Here is a 19,111-nt window from a genome sequence, read left to right on the forward strand (position 1 = left end):
TATAACTTAATTATAATGTCTACCGGTTTCAAAGCTAACTGCTTCTTTTTCAAGACTGATTAATACAAAGTTATTGCTTCAAATATAAATTATAAATAGTTTTGTTTTTAAATATTTTCTTTTGTATTTTCATCTGATAAAACAATGTTTATCATTAAACACAAAAGACGTTGGGTTCAGAAAATACCATTATTAAAACCAATGATACATTATGACTATATAGTAAATGTAAACCGAATGAAGTCTAGAAAATTTTAAAATACCTATTTCAAGAATTGCAATATCTAAACATATTCATGTTAAACTGTCAACCCCCTAAGGTGTTTTAGAGAGCTCGCAGTATTGCATTTTATACTAGCAATATTGTAAACAGGGAAGTAGTAATTGAGATCACCTGAAACATAGTTACATACACATATTTGCATATAAATTAAATTCTAAATGTATATATCATCGCCAATATTCCATGAACATGAATTGTAAGCGAAAATCCTTTACCATTCAGTTTAATAACTTTTCAGCAGTTAATTTTAGTTTTTATTAAAAGATTCAAAAGAAAATCCTTATAAATTTGTAATCGAAAAATTCACATGTAAAAATCATTGAACATTATTTTGAAAATCGGTGCTCCATTGTTCTAATACAGAGAGCGTACATACGCTATTTCTATGACAGGTACTGTGGCGTAATTGGGTAGACGCTAGACTGCGAGGCTGGTGTCACAGCTTCGATTCCCGCCAATTGCAAAATGAATTCAAGAAATATATTTTTTCAATTTGTCTGGGAGTTTGTGGTGTTTTTCACATTAACCTTCCCTTTTCTTACTTTTTTACTTGCAGACAAGCCTTAAAACTAGGGGCGATGCGGGTTATTCCTCAAAATAAAATAAAAAATCATCCACAAAACCAACACTTAGTACGTTTTCAGCATAAGCAGTTTGTTCGTGATCTCCCACAATTACGTTCAGTACATACTGTACATTCGTGTACATACCTGTACTCAGATAAATATTGAATGTGTGCAGCAGAGCATTCAATAAGCACCAGGAACATCCACATGAAGACAGTCTCGCAAGCTTGCATTCTCACGGACTTTATTGTGGCACATGTGCAATTGGTGCAGGAATTAAAGCCGATAGATTATCAGCATCAGCTAAATGCAATCTGGATTCAGGGATGGCTAGAGAAGACAACAACTCTATTTACCATCTGATCATGGTAGATGAAACCCATTTATACCTGAATAGCTATGTGAATTAGCACAATACTAGGTTTTAGGGTACCTAGAACCGATGGTTGTCCATCAACATCAAATCACACCTCTTGAAAAGTTATTAAACTTTTAAAGCCTACTTTTTGGCCCACCTGTATAGCTGTTTTTCACTTATAAAAGCAACCCTCGCAATTTCTGTAGTCTTTTCTATCTATCATTTTTTTGACAAAAATATTTGTTGTATGTTCTTAGTATTTGAGGTTTTGAGTACATATGAACACTGGCAGTTATAAGTCGATTTATATTTATTGTTACTGTTATTGAGAGACCACAGAGTCCACATAGCGTATAGCGCTGCGATGCGCTAGTAATTGTATATTTTTCGCATAAACGCCACATTTGTAGTGGAGTTCTTGTGTTCGTGTTTTTACACACACACATATAACAGTTTAGCGAGTGAAAAACCATTATGTGTTCTTGCAGTATTGGCAATGATATGTAGATCTTTATTCCGTTATGATTTGGGTCACCACTATTTTTCCATACATTCTTATACTAACTCAACTACACATTTATATCCATTATTAAATTTGGACAGTTTTTCAAATTACATTAAACATGTTGTATTTATACAAAATAACATAGTCTTATTACTAAATATTTTCAATTACTTACATCATATATGTAAATAAGCCCATATACAAATCATCCACTGATGAACGTTTTTAATATTTCTTGATATATATTTTTTGATAATGAGTTAAACTCTGTTGGATAGGGTAATACCATTAGGTACTAAATTGATACTAAATATTATATTTTGGTGATTAGATAAGTTCGCTTTCCAAAATCACGTCTTAAGTCTCTGAGCTAGGTATAGGAATATAATATTGTTTCTTATATTTCCATACAAATACTAACATGTACACACACAAAAATTCACTTCACACATTTTCAAAGTATCGGATATAAAAATCTATAATTTGATATATTTCAAATCCCTTAAAATATTCCATTTACTATTACGTTTCCATATTGATTAACAAGCGTATTGTTTTTAGTACATTATAATATCCTTTTCTGATGTTGTAAAGGATAACATCACATTTGTTTATAATAAATATTAACACTAACACAAGCTCATTACTTTTGAACCCCAAGATAATTTTTTTATTGATATTGTGTAAGAAATCTCGGGCGCTAGTCACCGTTATAGTATAATACATTTACTACATTACATTGTAGGGTCATTTTGTAAAACTTCAGGGGTTTATCCCTTATGAAAAAAAAAACAAAAAACCTAGTTTTTTCCAAAAAAGTATTTTTTTTTTGTTATGAAAAATTTTGTATTGTATAATGTATAAATATATGTCCAAACACATTGAAATAACACCTTGAAGTTTTATGAATGTGCCCTGAAATTTGTGTATAATATTTTAAGAGTAAAACCAGTAAGACATTAGAATAGAATGCATTCTGTTTTAACTAATAAATTACTCTTTTAATTTAAAACTAAATGTTTTTAAATTTTACTACTGAATACATTTCACACATTAAGAAAGAAGTATTATAGTGTAGATCAATTTAAATCGGAGACTATTAAATGTATCTACTATATCTAAAATGTAATCTATTTAATAAGTATATATGATAATACTGATTATAGTGTGCGATAAGTTTATAATGTAAGACATACGTAATACGAAAGAGATTTGATTTATTAATAAGTATTTAGGTTGGTCATTTTTTGTTTTATAATCTGATTTAAAGTTTGGTGCAAAACATCAGGAAAGGTGAAGAAGTTTCTACGAGTGTGCCATCTGTGAAAGTTTTAGGTTATTGATAACCATAGATTGTAATTAATACATAGATCAATCAACATTTTTACTTGTGTACACAAGCCGGACGGTCTCAGGGTGAATTTGATTAGATCTTTCTTTATCCTGATTCCCGGATGAAAATATTTTAAAATTTGTTTTTCGATATAATGTCTTATCAAGTTCTTCTTGATAAAATGTTTAACATTTATTACATATAAATTGAATACACAACACCGAAAAGTTTAATTATTTGAAACCTCCAAGTATTAGTTCGTACAGAACCTTAATTTTGTTGATAATTTTGCTGATATAGGCAATCTACTGTATCAATCCTCGCCGCCGCAGAACAGTGGTAAGTGCGTTTGGCTACCGTGCTGGTGGTCCCGGGTTCAATTCCCAACAGGGTCGAAATTAATTTAGGTGATTTTTACACTTATATTTTTTTAACATATTGCTGTGGGCGGTTTTTTCATCAACCCCGACCCTAATTAGTGTACTAATTAAGGGTTGTATACTTATCACAAGTAACCACAAACCCAATTCCGATCTGTGAAATGTTTTTTGGCGTCTTTTGTGCTCTACCATAAGTAAGCAAATCAATCGCTTACTTTTGGTAGAGCACAAAATCATTATAAGCATCTTTATAATCGCTTATAAGCGTCTCCCGCTCTCTACCAAGTGTGTAAAAGATGCAAACAATGTGTTAGTATCATCCTGGACTGATACCTGAAGTGCAGGACTGATCAAATTATTAACGATCAAGACAACACTGCGTTGATGTGTTGCAGTACCCTATGCTCCATTAGGTGCGGATAATGACTAGAAGAAGAAGAATACGACTATCAATATATCATCAACCTGTAATTGCCATTCATACACATCAATCCACTCGATACAAAATCTAAAATGCCACATTTGCGACATTCTGATGTTCATTATTTTTCTTTCTTTTACCACACAATCCGTTCCTGCACGGTTAGGCATCCTAACATGCCAGATCCGTGATTACACACAAACCTGGTGTTAATTGTACATAACACTACTAAAGTTTAAATGTGGACTAGAAATTAGAAATTTCACCGTCTGGATACTAGACTGGCTATAAACCAGGGCTGTCTATAATTCCAGACAAAAGAGTTTTCTAGTTTCTATACTGGAGCTATACAGTAAAAGTATTAGAGATCAGAAATGAAGGGACCAAAATTCGACTTTTTATTTTGAATTTCAAATGGGTAGTATGAAGAGAAGACATTTTCCATAGATAAATGATTTTTTAAAAGTATTTTGTATTTTCAAAAAACGAAACAAAACCGGTAATCGAATATTTTTTGTCTTTGAAATTTATTTTTACTCTTTTTGTCTGTGTTTTTTTGTTGTTGTTTCTCTTTTCACATAATTTGATTTCAAATTTAAGACAATTTTTTTTCAAAATTCGAATAAGCTGTTTATTCGGATTGTCAAAAGTTCTTTTCGAAATATTATAAATCGTTGGATGAACTAGATTTTCAACATATTTTTCGAATGATGGATATATTCGAATTACATACGTAAATTGGAATTTCGCACGATTTAAAAAAAATCGAATTGGTTGTTTTTTTGACAGTTCTAAATATTTGAAATAATGTGAATCGTTAGATGGATTAGAATTTCAAAATATTTTACGAATAACGGATAAATTCGAATAATGGCTGTTGGAATTAACGAGCTTTAACTGTATTTGCAAGAATGTCACAAACTAGAGTGGCGATTCGGATTGTTCCATCCAATTTCGGACCCTGATTCTTGTATCTCACATACACACATATCGCTCATTCCTTTCAACAACGTCATATATCAAAAAAGTTTTTTTAGCAGATCGTTTTTAAAGTTTAAAAATATAATAAAATGTATTAAAAATAAATATCAAGCCACTTATTGAACTTTTTACTGTGCAACAGATCTTTTTAGGCAAAACCTGAAGGTTTTTTCTCCATTTGAAAAATATTTGGTATTTTTAAAAAAAATATTAAAAAATACATTTTCTTTAAAATGCAAAACAACACTTTTGCCCTGTAGCGGGTAAATATTAAGTCAAAAATATGCCGCTTTTGCTGGGATATAGTACATTTTCTGGGCATTCCGACAACATGCACAAGTGAAAATTGTCAATTTTTTATATATGACGTTGTTGAAAGGAGTGAGCGATATGTACACTGATAGTGTTCCTGATAAGTTCCGAACGGACTGCAAGGCGGTTATTGTCCATTTTGTTTACATGACAGTTCTACTCGACCACGTTTTGGTCAATGGCTAATGTATTGTCACGCGGGGTGATTATTTGATTACTGTACAATGCAGTCTTCGCTGTTGGACTGGGCGTCGCGGATCTGCTGCTTGGCCTTCCTCGAGGAGCGACGGATGAGCGAGCGAGAGCGAGGCTTGGACCGAGAGTCGTCGGAAGGCCCCCCGGCCGCGAGTTGGTTAGGCCTGCTGTCTGCAGGGCTAGGTGCGCGGTTCTTGCCTGGAAAAAAGTCATATCGTGTGAGCCAAGTCAAACAAAAAGAAGTTTTTATAAATATTTTTTTACTGTATTAAATATTATCTAAATGCATAATGAAATCATCATACATTCGGACCCTTATCCACACCCCAATGGTGCATAGGGCACTGCATAATATAAACGCAGTGTTGTTAGCACGCTTGATCGTTAACACGCCAAGGAAAGGTGATCAGCGCTCCACTTCAGGTACCAGTCCAGGGTAATATTGAATAAATATTAAAGTGAAAAAATCACTTATATTTATAAGACCCCCCTCTGGGAATCGAACCGGGACCTCCAGAACGGTAGCCGAGCGTGCTGACCATTACACTACGGAGGCGGACAAAATCATCATACATATAATTACAAATTAAGGCCTTACTCGAAATAATAGAATTCATTAAGCGTCCGACTTTAAAAAAATAAATAAAAAATAAAAGAATAACCGGCAAAGCCTCTATTTTTAGAGGCTTGTCTGTAGGTTTGATAATAAGGATAGGGAAGGTATAAAAAAATGTATAAAAAAAAATACATCACAAACACTCGGACCAATTAAAAATAAATCTTTCTTGATTTTATTTTACACTTGGCGGTAATCGAACCCGTGACGCCAGTTTCGCAATTGAGCGTCTACCCAACTACGCCACGGCGCTGAGAGTCGTCGTCACCTCACGCCCGATTTTTTTGAATATAAATATTGATTTTTTTGTTTTTTAAAATACATATTGCAAAAATGTTTTCATATTTTTTGTTACCTCCTTACCTCTCAATAACTATTTTCTTTTTAAAACCATATTTTTTTCGACGAAAAACTAGATTTTTCAATACATAAACGGTGTTTTAAGAAAAATCAAAGTACGTCAAATGGGTTTAAAGAAAATTATGTTGCGATTAGTTGTATGTTGGGCCCTTAATGTACAAGAAATGAGGGGGAGTCTGTTCTCTATTCTCCTCACATGCGCATACCATTGTCTTCTTCGTTGCCTTCCCCACCTAACGACATCTTCATATACGTAATTACAAATTACAATAATGTACCCTCAATGAGTTTTCTCGTGCCGAGGGCACATTTTACTGTGAAAAAGGCATTGCTCATTATTAATGTATTGTCAATGTATTATTAATGTGTTATTAACTTATAATTAATGTTTAACTTGCATTAAAAAATACTAATTTTGATAATACGTTATGAAAAATAAACACGTATTTAGTATTGAATCACGCATACACTAATAATTACCAATTAACGTATATTATTTTACTAGATTTTTTTTTACTGTCGTAAAATGTCATTTAGACTACTAGTTAGTTGGTAGTATAAACGACATTTTATGACAGTAAAATAATATGACGTTAATCGATAATCATTACTGTATACGTGATTCAATGCTAAATACGTGTTTATTTTTCATAACACATTATTATTATTTATTTATTTATTTATATAAAATTCATGTACAGAAAATAAATAAGTACTTTAGCGGGCTTATTGCTAAAAAGCAATATCTTCCAACCAACCAAAAACAGACTAGTGGTATTGATCAAAACGTTTGATACCATATATAGCTGTTTGTAATCAGAGGGTAGATACTACTTAAACATTAAAAAAAAATACAAGTTAACATATAAAAAAACATAAAATACAAAAGATGATAATAAGGAGGGCAAAGGAAAAAGGGAGTTTAAGGAAGGAGGTAGAGGGAAAAACTAAGGGAGGAGGATTGATGGACAGTTAGGATTCTAATGATAAATAGTAATGTCTCAGACGTTTCTTAAAAGTTATTAGAGAAGGTGCATTTCTTACAAGGAGAGGTAATTCATTCCATAGTCTGGCCGCTTGGACAGAGAAGGAATTACTGAAGAATAATGTGTTATGGCGAGGAATGGAAAATGTTTTTTCTTGGGAAGAACGAAGTGATAGATCATGATCTGAGATGTTAGATTATTCATGTGACAGAATGCAAACTCATATGACAGGGTACATATTGCACAATATATATAATATTTTGGTAGGTTTTTGTTCTTATCGATTCATTTTGGCAGCTGTAAGTGAAAATTTACGATGGGCCATGATACGAAACACTATGATTTTGAAAACCAAATAAAATAAGTGAATAAAACCAACGTAAATCTTTACGACTGTTCACGCGCGTACAGCACAGCTGTGATATGAGTTTTTTTATTACCTACTTCAGTCATATAAAAAATATTACAAGACACACGAGTAAGCACCGGTAAAATACCAAAATATCAGAAATTATGAGTAGGTACCTACCTTCTTCATTAAATTGATGATTTTTTTACTCAGATGTTCGCATCGATAGTATTAAGTAGGTACCTATAGTATTCTTTCATTTATTGATTCGGCAGTTCCTTCGGGGTAATACTTGTTCATTTTCATTTCAACTTTTACTCGGTGAATTATACTATTAAAAAATCGATCGCGACACGTATTTCGATGCGTTCAATATAATCATAATAGTATTAATTATTGATTTAGCATTAACTTTGTGGAATAATATGATGATTGAAATACACATTTAAAAATAAAACACTTGTATAATATCACATTTTTAGTTTACTAATCCTTTGAACGCGATAAGCAAAAAATAAAAGTTTGTTTGAAAAATGCAAATTTTCCATAAAAAAATAAAGTATTCTATAAAATTCCTTTATTTCCTTTATTTGTTTAAGCCATGTCTATGGCCTGTAAAAGCCATGGATTATCGTCGATTTACGCAACCATAGGGTTAATGACTAATTTGGAGAACTAAAGATGCTGTTTGTATTTTCACCTGTTGATGAGAACATCGATAATTCTCTAAGCAAGTTGTGTTTACTCAAAAAGTAGTATTATACAAGTGGTTTATTTTAACATTTTAATTTTAAAGTTGAAGGCGTCGAACTGTGTGTCACAATAGATTTTTAAGAATAGTGAAATTTGGCAAGTAAGGGAAATATGCGAGATCTAAGATGTCGTCAGGTGGGGAAGGCAACGAAGGTGACAATGGTGTGCGCATGTGAGGAGAATGGAACCATTCAGACTTCCCCCACATTGTACTGTATGGCTAACCCCAAGGTAGACGATTCCCGGGCAGACCACCAAAGAGATGGCTCGACAGCTGGGAATCGACATCGCAGGAGGCTAATTCCTGTTAAAAACAGGCAACGAGGCTTACACCTTAGCTTGCAGAAGAAGAAGAAGATTTTATGTCCATAAAATATCCTTTTGCTCGGAATCAGAACTAATTAACGGAAAAATTGTAAAAAAATACTACTACTACATTATTATTGCAATATATACTGTGTACGCTGTAAAATGATAAAAACAATGTATTCTTGGATACTTCAGGGAATACGAAAAAGAAAACATCGCAGCCGTCTGTGTTTTCCGCTGGGGAAACATTAAGAATCGTGTACTTTTTAATGAAGATTGATTCATTTTATCTCTAGAAAGCTTTAGAAACTCCGTTCGATCAACATCGACATTGATATATTTTTATTTATCTATTGTTATCATACTATATATAATTACAGTAAACAAAGCAGTTAATGATCCCTTAAACTATCTTTAAGCAACTTTAAACATTTTATATCAAGGAAGCAAGCAGACACTGATTTGTCAATGGTAGGTATTATAAGAATTAACCCATATATATATATATATATATATATATATATATATATAATGATAACTTCTACGTCCAGTTAGCGGTAAAAAACGTCATTAATAAAGACGTATTTATAATTTTATTATATTATACATATAAATGCTTATCTGTTATAAAATTATGTTTTATAAAATTATGGTTTTCAAACTCTACTATATATTTAATTTTTTTTTTCTTAAAATAGAATAAGAATTTTATTGGTTTTTAATACTATCGTAATATTTTATTACATCATTTTCAACCCTTAATTGTGTACCTATATAATACAGAATTTTGTCTAGCCTCCAGTCTGATGATATCGGTAACAACAAAACTGGGACACTGCTCTAATAAAATAAACGTGTAAAAAACACTATAATGTTGTTATTTTACTACACCTTTAGTTTCTAATTTAATATAAATTGCTGTCGGAATTTCGAGGCGGGGATGAATAATAAGGTAAGGTACCTTTGCTAGTGGCGCTGACGTATGCACTGGATCGTCTCTTCAGCCCTCCGGCGCTCTCCTCTCCCGGCTTCGGCATTATCTTGGACAGGGTCAGGAATGTGCGGAATATTTCCTTTATATTGTAGTCGCTCTTGGCCGAACATTCCAGGACTTTGGCCCTGCAATATCAAACCGCCGACTCATCATTCGCTATTTGTCCACATAGTCCAATGAGATTCATGCCGCGTAAAGGGGTCATATATCGCTCACTCCTTTCAAGAACGTCATAAATCAAAATACTTGATTTTTCAGGAGAACGTTTTTAAAGTTTAAAAATATAATACAATGTTTTAAAAATATATATCAAGCCACTTTTTGAACTTTTTACTGTGCAACAGATCTTCTTAGATAAAACCTGAAGGTTTTTTCTCCATTTGAAAAATATTTAGTTTACTTCAAAAAATAATTAAATAATACTTTTTCTTCAAAATGCAAAAACAACACTTTCTGCCCTGTAGCAGGTAAATATTAAGTTTAAAATATGCCTCTTTTGCTGGGATATAGTACATTTTCTGGGTATTCCGAAAACACGCACAACTGAAAATTGACGATTTTCGATTTATGACGTTCTTGAAAGGAGTGAGCGATATATCGCTCACTCCTTTCGACAACGTCATCATATCAAAAATCGTCAACTTTCAGTTGTGCATGTTTTCGGAATGCCCAGAAAATGTACTACATTCCAGCAAAAGCGGCGTATTTTTAACTTAATATTTACCAGCTACAGGGCAGAAAGTGTTGTTTTTACATTTCGAAGAAAAGGTATTGTTTAATTATTTTTTTAAATATACTTACTTAATATTTTCAAATGGAGAAAAAACATTCAGGTTTTACTTAAAAAGATCTGTTTCACAGTAAAAAAAAGTGGCTAGATATTTATTTTTAATACATTGTATTATATTTTTAAACTTTAAAAACGATCAATTTTTTGATATGACGTTGTTGAAAGAAGTGAGCGATATGTTAATGAAAATAAAATGGTAAACACAGAACAACATCAGTTTCGGGGTTTTACAAATTAAATTGTATTTTAATGCTTTTTTTAACAAATTTTGGTTTGACAGTTTTGTAATATTTAAGAGCTATAATGGAAAATGTTGGTTTTACAAAGTTCTAGTATTTAATGGTATTTTGGTTTGACAAAGTTCTAGTGTTTCATGGTATTTTGGTTTGACAAAGTTCTAGTATTTTAATGGTATTTTGGCAAATTTTAGTTTGACAAATTTCTAATATTAAAATGGTGTTTTGGAAAATTTTGGTTTGACAAATTTCTGATATTTTAATGGTATTTTGTAAAATTTAGGCTTGACAAATTTCTAGTATTTTAATGGTATTTTGGCATGTTTATTCCGACATTTATATCGTTTAATATATTTATGTTTTGTACTGATATTTCTGCATTTTATGGAAAAAAATTATAAAACTTTATATATAATAATAATAAAGACTTGTTTTTAATTCTGTGCACAATGGAGTTCTGGTTACAACCTTAATGTATGGAAGAGAGACATGGAATAGGAAAAAAAGGATGAAAGTAGAGTGAATGCAGTTAAAATGCGATCTCTCTGTGAAAGAATGCAAAGCTGTGATAATCATTATCGATAAAATTAAGAAAAGTGTGCTGAGATGGTTTACCTTTGTGAATCGAATGAGTGAAGAAAGAACAGTAGAACAGATTTACGAGGTGAATTAAGTTGGTAAAAGAAGCACAGAAAGACTGAGGAAAAGTTGGCATGATCAAGAATTTAACAAACTTGGAAGCGGTCAGGTCAGAAAGTTAGGAGAATATATTGCAGTATGTACAAAAAATGGTTTCCAAACACTATACAGTATGATTTATTTTAAAACAGGCTTTAACCAATAAAAAGCACTGAAAAGTATCATTTTGATATCGGCATAATCATAGTACATGACGAATCGCCATGAATTGGAAATTATTTTAGGTATTTTAAAATATTTTTTATAATAATTTACTTTCATAATGAAAAATAAATCTCCTTCCAGAAATTTTGAATTTGTAACCACAGCATAATATTCACGAACAATAGCTTTGACCTTTCGGTTTTGATATGACAAAAGACTCCCGAAATCTCCCGAAATACACTCGTATTCCTCTTTCCCTATTATTTTAAACCACCATCAAACTAAATGCATTTTCATTCCTTAATTAAAAATATCGCGGAAACTTTTATCGCAAGCATGTGCTGAAAATATGAATAAAACAAAATATATGTAAGGTACATAATGCGGGAGGCGAACTTACACTGCCATAAATATAGTATGTTTAATATAAACCTATTTTTATTTATTTAATATTTTTGGGTAAAGCATCCATAGTTGAGTGATACATTAATTACTTATATGATCCTAATGCACTTATAGACGCATTCTTAACACGTTGAATGCCGGTCACGCGTATACGCGTGATTCGGCAGCCGATGGCCAATCACGCGTTACCGCGTGATTTATTTTATTTTATTTTATTTGTTCGGGAATTGTAAAGCTCTACATTTAAAAAAGTATATTATAAAAAAGTTACATTTACAATAATAAACATTACATTACATAAACAAAAATAGTTACTTTGATAAAAATAAAGCAAATTAAACAATTCCACATTTATGTTACAATAACTATTAAAACATTAAAGTGATAAATATTTACACTATGTTAAACCTACTAAGATAATATAAAAACTAAAGACACACTTTACAAAGTTATAAAAGCGCAGGTAAAATATATACTAAGGGTTTAAAGAAAAATAATAATTTTAATAATCTTCTGAAATTCAGCTTTTCAGGTTGGCAATTAACGTGTTAAAATGTTCTTTAGCTTTTCGGGTAAATGACGACCTACTCGGATTTGGTACTCAATAAATGCATTCTTACAATATCATTATTCAAATTAAGCTGTTATTAATATTTTTTTAAACGAATTTTACCAAACGAATTGTGTTGTGTTATAAAAATTTGAATTGAATTCGCAAACGCGGGTTTTGTGAATTCAGGTGTATAAAACCATATTCTCTAGAATTGTATGAATTTTCTTCAAAAGGGTGTGCATAGAAACTGTTATTGTAAAAATAAAAACGCGTTTCAATGGTACCTAATTGGCAGTTTAAATAAAATGACAGTTTCGTATGATAACCTAGGGCTGGCACACCTACTTAAAATATAACCAGGTAAGTTCAACCATAGAGTAACAAACCGTTACAGATATTGTGCACCTTTACAAAATGATTTTTTTTTAGTTTTTGGTTTTGTTTTGCGTGTTTTTTTAGGGCTATTTCTTTTGAATGAAAAATACATACCAATGTTGACTACCTTATGACATGCAAATATATTTTAATTCGGGTAATTTAATATGAGCTGAGGAATGAAGAGATAAGGCGTAGGACGCAGCAAATCTTGGTCACAACTGTGGTCAAGAAAAGGCGATTCAGTTGGCTTGGCCATGTACTCCGCATGGCTCCCGAGAGCCGCCATCAAGCTTGCCTCTTTTACAAGGCATCAGGTTCGCGCCGCCCAGGACGACCACTGCTGACAATTCGTCGGCAGTTCTCGTCAGAACTTCGGGACGCGGATCTGACTTGGGAAGATGCAAGGGAGCTGGCAGCCGACAGAAAAGCCTGGAGACAGTTTGTGGACTCCATATGCTCCACCTAGGGAGCGGATATGGTTTAATAATTTAATATGTGTTAAAAAATAGGAATCGAATTATGGCATACAGGAGGTTAAACCTGGATACTATAGCACTAACAACGGGACAACAACCTAACAAAATTAAGGAACAATATAAAAAATATATGTGAGGTATGCGTTCAAGAAAAGTTTAATCTGTACAGAAATATTATCAAATAAAAATAATAAGTTATTTGTTTTCCGGCTTGCCTAAGCGGCGGGTGCAATACATAGTTAGCCATATTTTATATGTAGTATTATAAAATAAAATAAAAATAACCAAAAAAATCAAACAAAAAAATAATGGCGTTTCTGGAGAGATGACTTGAGAAGATCAACTCGCTGACTATACCAACACTATGTTCCAGTGCTCCCACATATCCAGCCTCCATCTGTGCTCCATATTAGTTTTATGATGAGGTTGGAGTTCTTTATCAGCTCCCTGAAGCCTGTCACTAACCCATTCCATTGTAGTATGTATGTAGAAACAAACCAAATACCACTGGCGTTACAGTGGCTGGGTGACTTCATGAGGGCCCAGTATCTATTATTGTAACACGTGTGTAACTTACACTACAATTCGCAATTCACCACAGAAAATATTTTTATTTAATTTCTATTATTATTAAAGGAATAATAACCCGCAAAGCTAAATAAATTTCAGAAGCATGTTTGCAGGTAGGATAGTAAGGAGTTAAATATGAAAAATAAATGACAATTGAAAAAACAAAATACATTCCAGACCAATTCAAAATAATGGTTATTGTATTTATTAAACAATAAAATAATGTTTCTTTATAAATACGTGGTCACATAACATTACTAATAATTCGCGTTGTCTCTATTTTTAGAGTCTTGTCTACAAGTAGGATAGTGAAAATAGGTAAGGTAAAAATTAAAAATACCTACATTGTAAAAACCCAGACCAATTGAACATTTTATTGTTTGAATCTATTTTGCAATTCTTATAAAAGTTTTTTCTTTACAAACGGTGGTCACTGTATAGCTTTCCATACAGTATATATTTTGTTGGGGATCCGGGTGGAAAGTGCTAGAAGTAATTCCGGTAACCGAACGTGAATACAAGTTTGAACTAGGTAGGTATATAGGACTAGGGGTTAGCAATGTTGTGTACGTGTAGGGTGGTACCTTCATAATAACATCATTAATGGAATTCGTCTGAGTTTTCTGCATAATGCGGCAATTTAACGAGACAAAAACTTCTCGAAATGGTAATGGCTTTAACCTACTTTCTTGAGTTAGTATTATTGCATTTTTAAATGGGGAGAAACATAAATTACTCTAGAATAATCTGGATTTTGAAAGATTCCCATGCAAATACTTTTTAGAAGTATTTGGGTTGGTTTTGTTAAGTAAAAATATGATTGGGAGCCACGATTGCACTTTTGAATAACATTTTTATTAAAATGATGTAACGTAATTACATTAAATGACATAAAAAAATTCAAATGCACCCACGACATTTCATTCCAAAATCAGCTTATATTTCTCTATTTGATGTGTTAAAACAAGGTATTAATTAATATAATATTTGGCTAGGAATCAAAAAAGCGCAAATATAAAATAACGCTATCATCAAAGTAATAGTAAGAGTTAAAACATATTATTAACCATTTTGATGGTCATAACCTTAAATTTTGATTAGTACCCACATTAATGTATGAAAATGAAGCATGGAGTTGGCAAAAGAAGGATGAAAGTAGACTGAATGCATTCGAAATGCGAAATCTCAGACGAGTATGTGAAAAAAACGATGTATGCTAGATTTTCAAATGGTGAAATAAGGCTGAGATAAAATTGAAAAAGATTTGTCGAGATGGTTTGGGCATGCGAAACAGGTGAGGGAAGAATGTTTCGGACTAAACTAAGTTTAAAAAACAAATATTAATCGACCCGTTTAAAAGCTTTACAAATTATACACAACCTTTAACCCTAGATTACGGGACATTCATAAAATTACGGCGGACAATCAATCTGTGGGGACCACCGAGGCAACACATGTAAAGAATGTACATGCTAGCATGTATCTTACTTTTTTTACCGATATTTTATGTTCGTATTGTATATGAAGTTCTCAAAAAAATACATTTTGTACTTATTTTAAAATGTTTTTAGGAAACGTTTTCGGTAAATTAAAGTATAGTAAAGTGTGAAGTGTTTAAAACGATGTATGATGGATGTTAAAATGGTGTTATAAGGAAATAATACAAGACTGACTAACTGAATAGACTGACTGAGTAGTAACTCTTTCATTTGTATGTGAGGTCCGAATCCTGGATTATATTCACATCCCGAGAAACGATAGAAAATACCCTTTCATTTTTATTTTATTTTTAGTTTATAATTTGACCAGTTAATTTATTGAACAAGTATTCTGACACATTCAAAATGTTGTAAATAAATGAAAAAACTTAGTGCTGTGTAAATTTTAGATTAATAAATTTGAGCTGTAAAACAAACTGCGTTAAACTAATTAAATAAACAATTATTTGCGGTTTCCCAAACGCTTTACTTACATAATGATTAATGTACAAAAAACCTTAAGATAAATAGTGTTATATAAGCATTATCGATGAAACTAAGAAAGGCACGTTAAGATAGTACCAGCGTGTGAATAGAACACTGAAACAAGTCCCGTGGCCTAGGGTTAAATAGAGATGGTATTGAATTAGGTACTCGCTTATTGCATTGCTGATTCCCGAGATTTTTTGCCGATCAAGTTCCCAAAGAACACAAGTCGGGAATCGTTGACCTAGTAAAACCTTCTCCGGGTATTATTTTCCCAGTGTAAGTAGAGCCGGGAAGCTCCGGTCTATGGGAAATTGAACAAAGATAGGGTAAAAAGTTAGGTAGGTACTGACCTCAGCTTGGGTAGTTCGCAAAATACCCACTCGGAAACGTCTTCTATTTGAACTTCCCTGTGGCTGCAAGCTAAGTCGTGCTTGTTCCCCGCTATTACTATCGGGATCTCCTGGAAGGAAATTACAGTGTCAATATTTCCGAACGTTTCGTCGCTGCAAATATTATCATATTAAAAGCAGAGAGACATCGATTAATCGAAATGTATTGAAACATAAAAATAAAACACTCCTATAACACCACTCTTTTGAGTTTATTGATGTAAACACAACTGGTTTTGAGAACTACAGCTGTTCTCGAAACTAGCCGTGTTTGTAAACACTTTTTGAGTTTATTAATATATTAATAAACTCAAAAAGTAAGTGGTCATATGCCAGTTTTCTATTATTGTATTTAAATCACAAGGCGTCAAACTCAAAAGGTACCAAGGCCCGCATAAGGTATTTTGGGTAAGTCGGCGAGCCACATAAAAAACTCTACTTCTCATTTCCATTTTTATCTAAATTTAAGTGAATAATTTATTATAAAAGACAGTCACCTAATGTATAATAGATCCAACTCAATGATTTTGTAAAAGAATATCATATGTTCTCGTACAAAAAATGATTTCAATGAAGAATTAAAATAAATGAAAAATATAACCGCCAGTATCCGCGGGCATTCGCGGGCCGTGAGTTTGACATACCTGATTCAAATCATCATGTTTTTCAATAAAGTTAATATATAGAATTTCAGTTTGGAGTTTATTAATATTAAACATACGAAAAAACTAACTTATTAACCACCCCACCGCTTCTCCGCAGGGTTAGGCAGAGAGAACAGAAGGCCACACCAATCTGTCTTTGCAAACAATTTCCCCCTCGTACACATTCGTATATCTCCTCATTCATACCCGTCGATTATTCCGACTTCTGACCCGACACCTGACTCCTGACACCAATAAAACATAATAAATTTGAGAATTTAATTTTTAATTTTTTGATGCTTGAATTTTTTATGTTCTACGAGTATTAACTTCTTTACTTCCATATATCGCTCACTCCTTTCAACAACGTCATATAAAAAAAAAAACTTGATTTTTCAGGAGATCATTTTTAAAAATTAAGAATACAATGAAATGTATTGAAAATAAATATCGAGCCACTTATTTAACTTTTTACTGTACAACAGATCTTTTAAGGTAAAACCTGAATGTTTTTTTCTCCATTTGAAAAATATTTAGTAAGTATATTTAAAAAAATAATTAAACAATACCTTTTCTTCGAAATGCAAAAACAACACTTTCCGCCCTGTAGCGGGTAAATATTAAGTTAAAAATATGCCGCTTTTTCTGGGACATAGTACATTTTCTGGGCATTCCGAAAACATACACAACTGAAAGCTGACGATTTTTGATAAATGACGTTGTTGAAAGGAGTGAGCGATATGATTGCCTGCTATGAATGAAATTAGGTGCTTAGACTACCAAGAATTTGTAAATTAAAATGTCCAAAGCCTCTTTTTACATGACCATTTAGTTGAATATCTTCACGACCGTTTCATTACCACGTCCCTCATATGCGTCTATAGCATTGTTCAATTGACTTTGCGACGGTCATGAGAGTACTCACATTCATATAAAAATATCAAGTGTAAAATTGAAATTTCCCGCCAGTCTTAAAAGATGCCGCCACCTATGCAAAGTTATGCCGATTTTCAGGGATTTTAAATGTCAGTTCGGTATTATCATTTAAGTTTTTTTCCCAGTCTGGCTTCGCAGTCTGCAAATATGAATTTAAATTTGTGATTGAAAAACTGCTTAAAATTAAGGCGCGTCTAATAGTCCTTAAAATATGGTAAATATTATAAAATATATCCCGCATTTTATTATGTCCCTGTCGCGGGTAGCAAGTGGGTCAAAAAAGCCCAAACGAGAGAAGTCTGGAAAAAATAGAAGAGGCCTTCATCCAGCAGTGGAGAGATGGCTAACAAGGGACAATCCAATCTTGATATATAAACATTTAAAATTGCTGCCGGTACATGGAATATTGTGGATGAGTATCATCGTTGAACAACAAACTAGACAAAAATATCGAAATCCTTTAGTACACAACCATGATACACGATTAACACACAACGAAGGTTTGATAGTCCCAAGAATTAACAATGAATATGGGAGTCGAACACTGCAATATATCGTTCCGAACATTTTTAATGTGTTGCCGACGGATGTTAGAGGTCAAAATAAAATATAGAACAAAGGCAAAATAAAGGAATGGGTAAATGATCAAGAGTTAATTTTATGAAAATTGTAAAATGTTTATATTCTTATTTTTTTCTTTTTTGTGTCTTTATTACGTTAAAATCGTTAAAAACAATACAAAATGTATTTAAAAAAGAAATCCACCGACAAGACACACAAGGTGGCTTGGTGGGTCTCTGCAAAAAAAGAGTTCTAAAAATGTATAAACTGTGATTTAAATAAATGTATACAAATAAAAATAAAATAAAAGAAGAGAAAGACGAAGAATACAAAGAATAAGAAGAAGAAGATTATATAATAGTAACGGATACTTTCTGAATAGTCTTACCTGGTAATCGGCCCTCTGTTCCCTGATTTCCTCGAAGCACTGCTTGACAGCTGCCATGGAGGGCGCTGATGTGGTGGCGTATACGAGAAGGAAGGCGTGTGCTGTCGCTATACTGAGGCGTCGCATAGCGGGGAACTGCATGTCCCCAGCTGTGTCCAATATATCCACCTGTAATATCGAATGAACTCAACACTTATTTTATGACATCTCAACATAGATGAAGAAGAACATGGAAATCTGGGCGTACGATCGACATAGGCTTGTTTAAGTGATC

At 32.4% G+C, this 19,111-nt stretch overlaps 1 protein-coding gene across 1 annotated transcript in view; it reads right to left on the reverse strand.

Annotated features, from left to right (window-relative positions):
• Positions 1-4,397: 4,397 nt before the first annotated feature.
• Positions 4,398-19,111, reverse strand: part of LOC148314049 (GTP-binding protein Di-Ras2-like) — a 255,774-nt gene continuing 241,060 nt past the window's right edge. Inside the window, exons 5-8 of the mRNA XM_088277126.1 lie at positions 18,838-19,005; positions 16,270-16,379; positions 9,669-9,826; positions 4,398-5,532 (exon numbers count right to left, since the gene is read on the reverse strand). Coding sequence (XP_088133252.1) covers positions 5,354-5,532; positions 9,669-9,826; positions 16,270-16,379; positions 18,838-19,005 — 615 coding nt within the window. The 3' untranslated portion in view covers positions 4,398-5,353. The remainder of the gene's footprint in view (positions 5,533-9,668; positions 9,827-16,269; positions 16,380-18,837; positions 19,006-19,111) is intronic.

This window comes from Brachycentrus maculatus, unplaced genomic scaffold (genome assembly GCF_059751285.1).
Source record: "Brachycentrus maculatus isolate JH-2025_06_01 unplaced genomic scaffold, ASM5975128v1 h1tg000002l, whole genome shotgun sequence".
In the NCBI taxonomy this organism is placed as follows: Eukaryota; Metazoa; Arthropoda; class Insecta; order Trichoptera; family Brachycentridae; genus Brachycentrus; species Brachycentrus maculatus.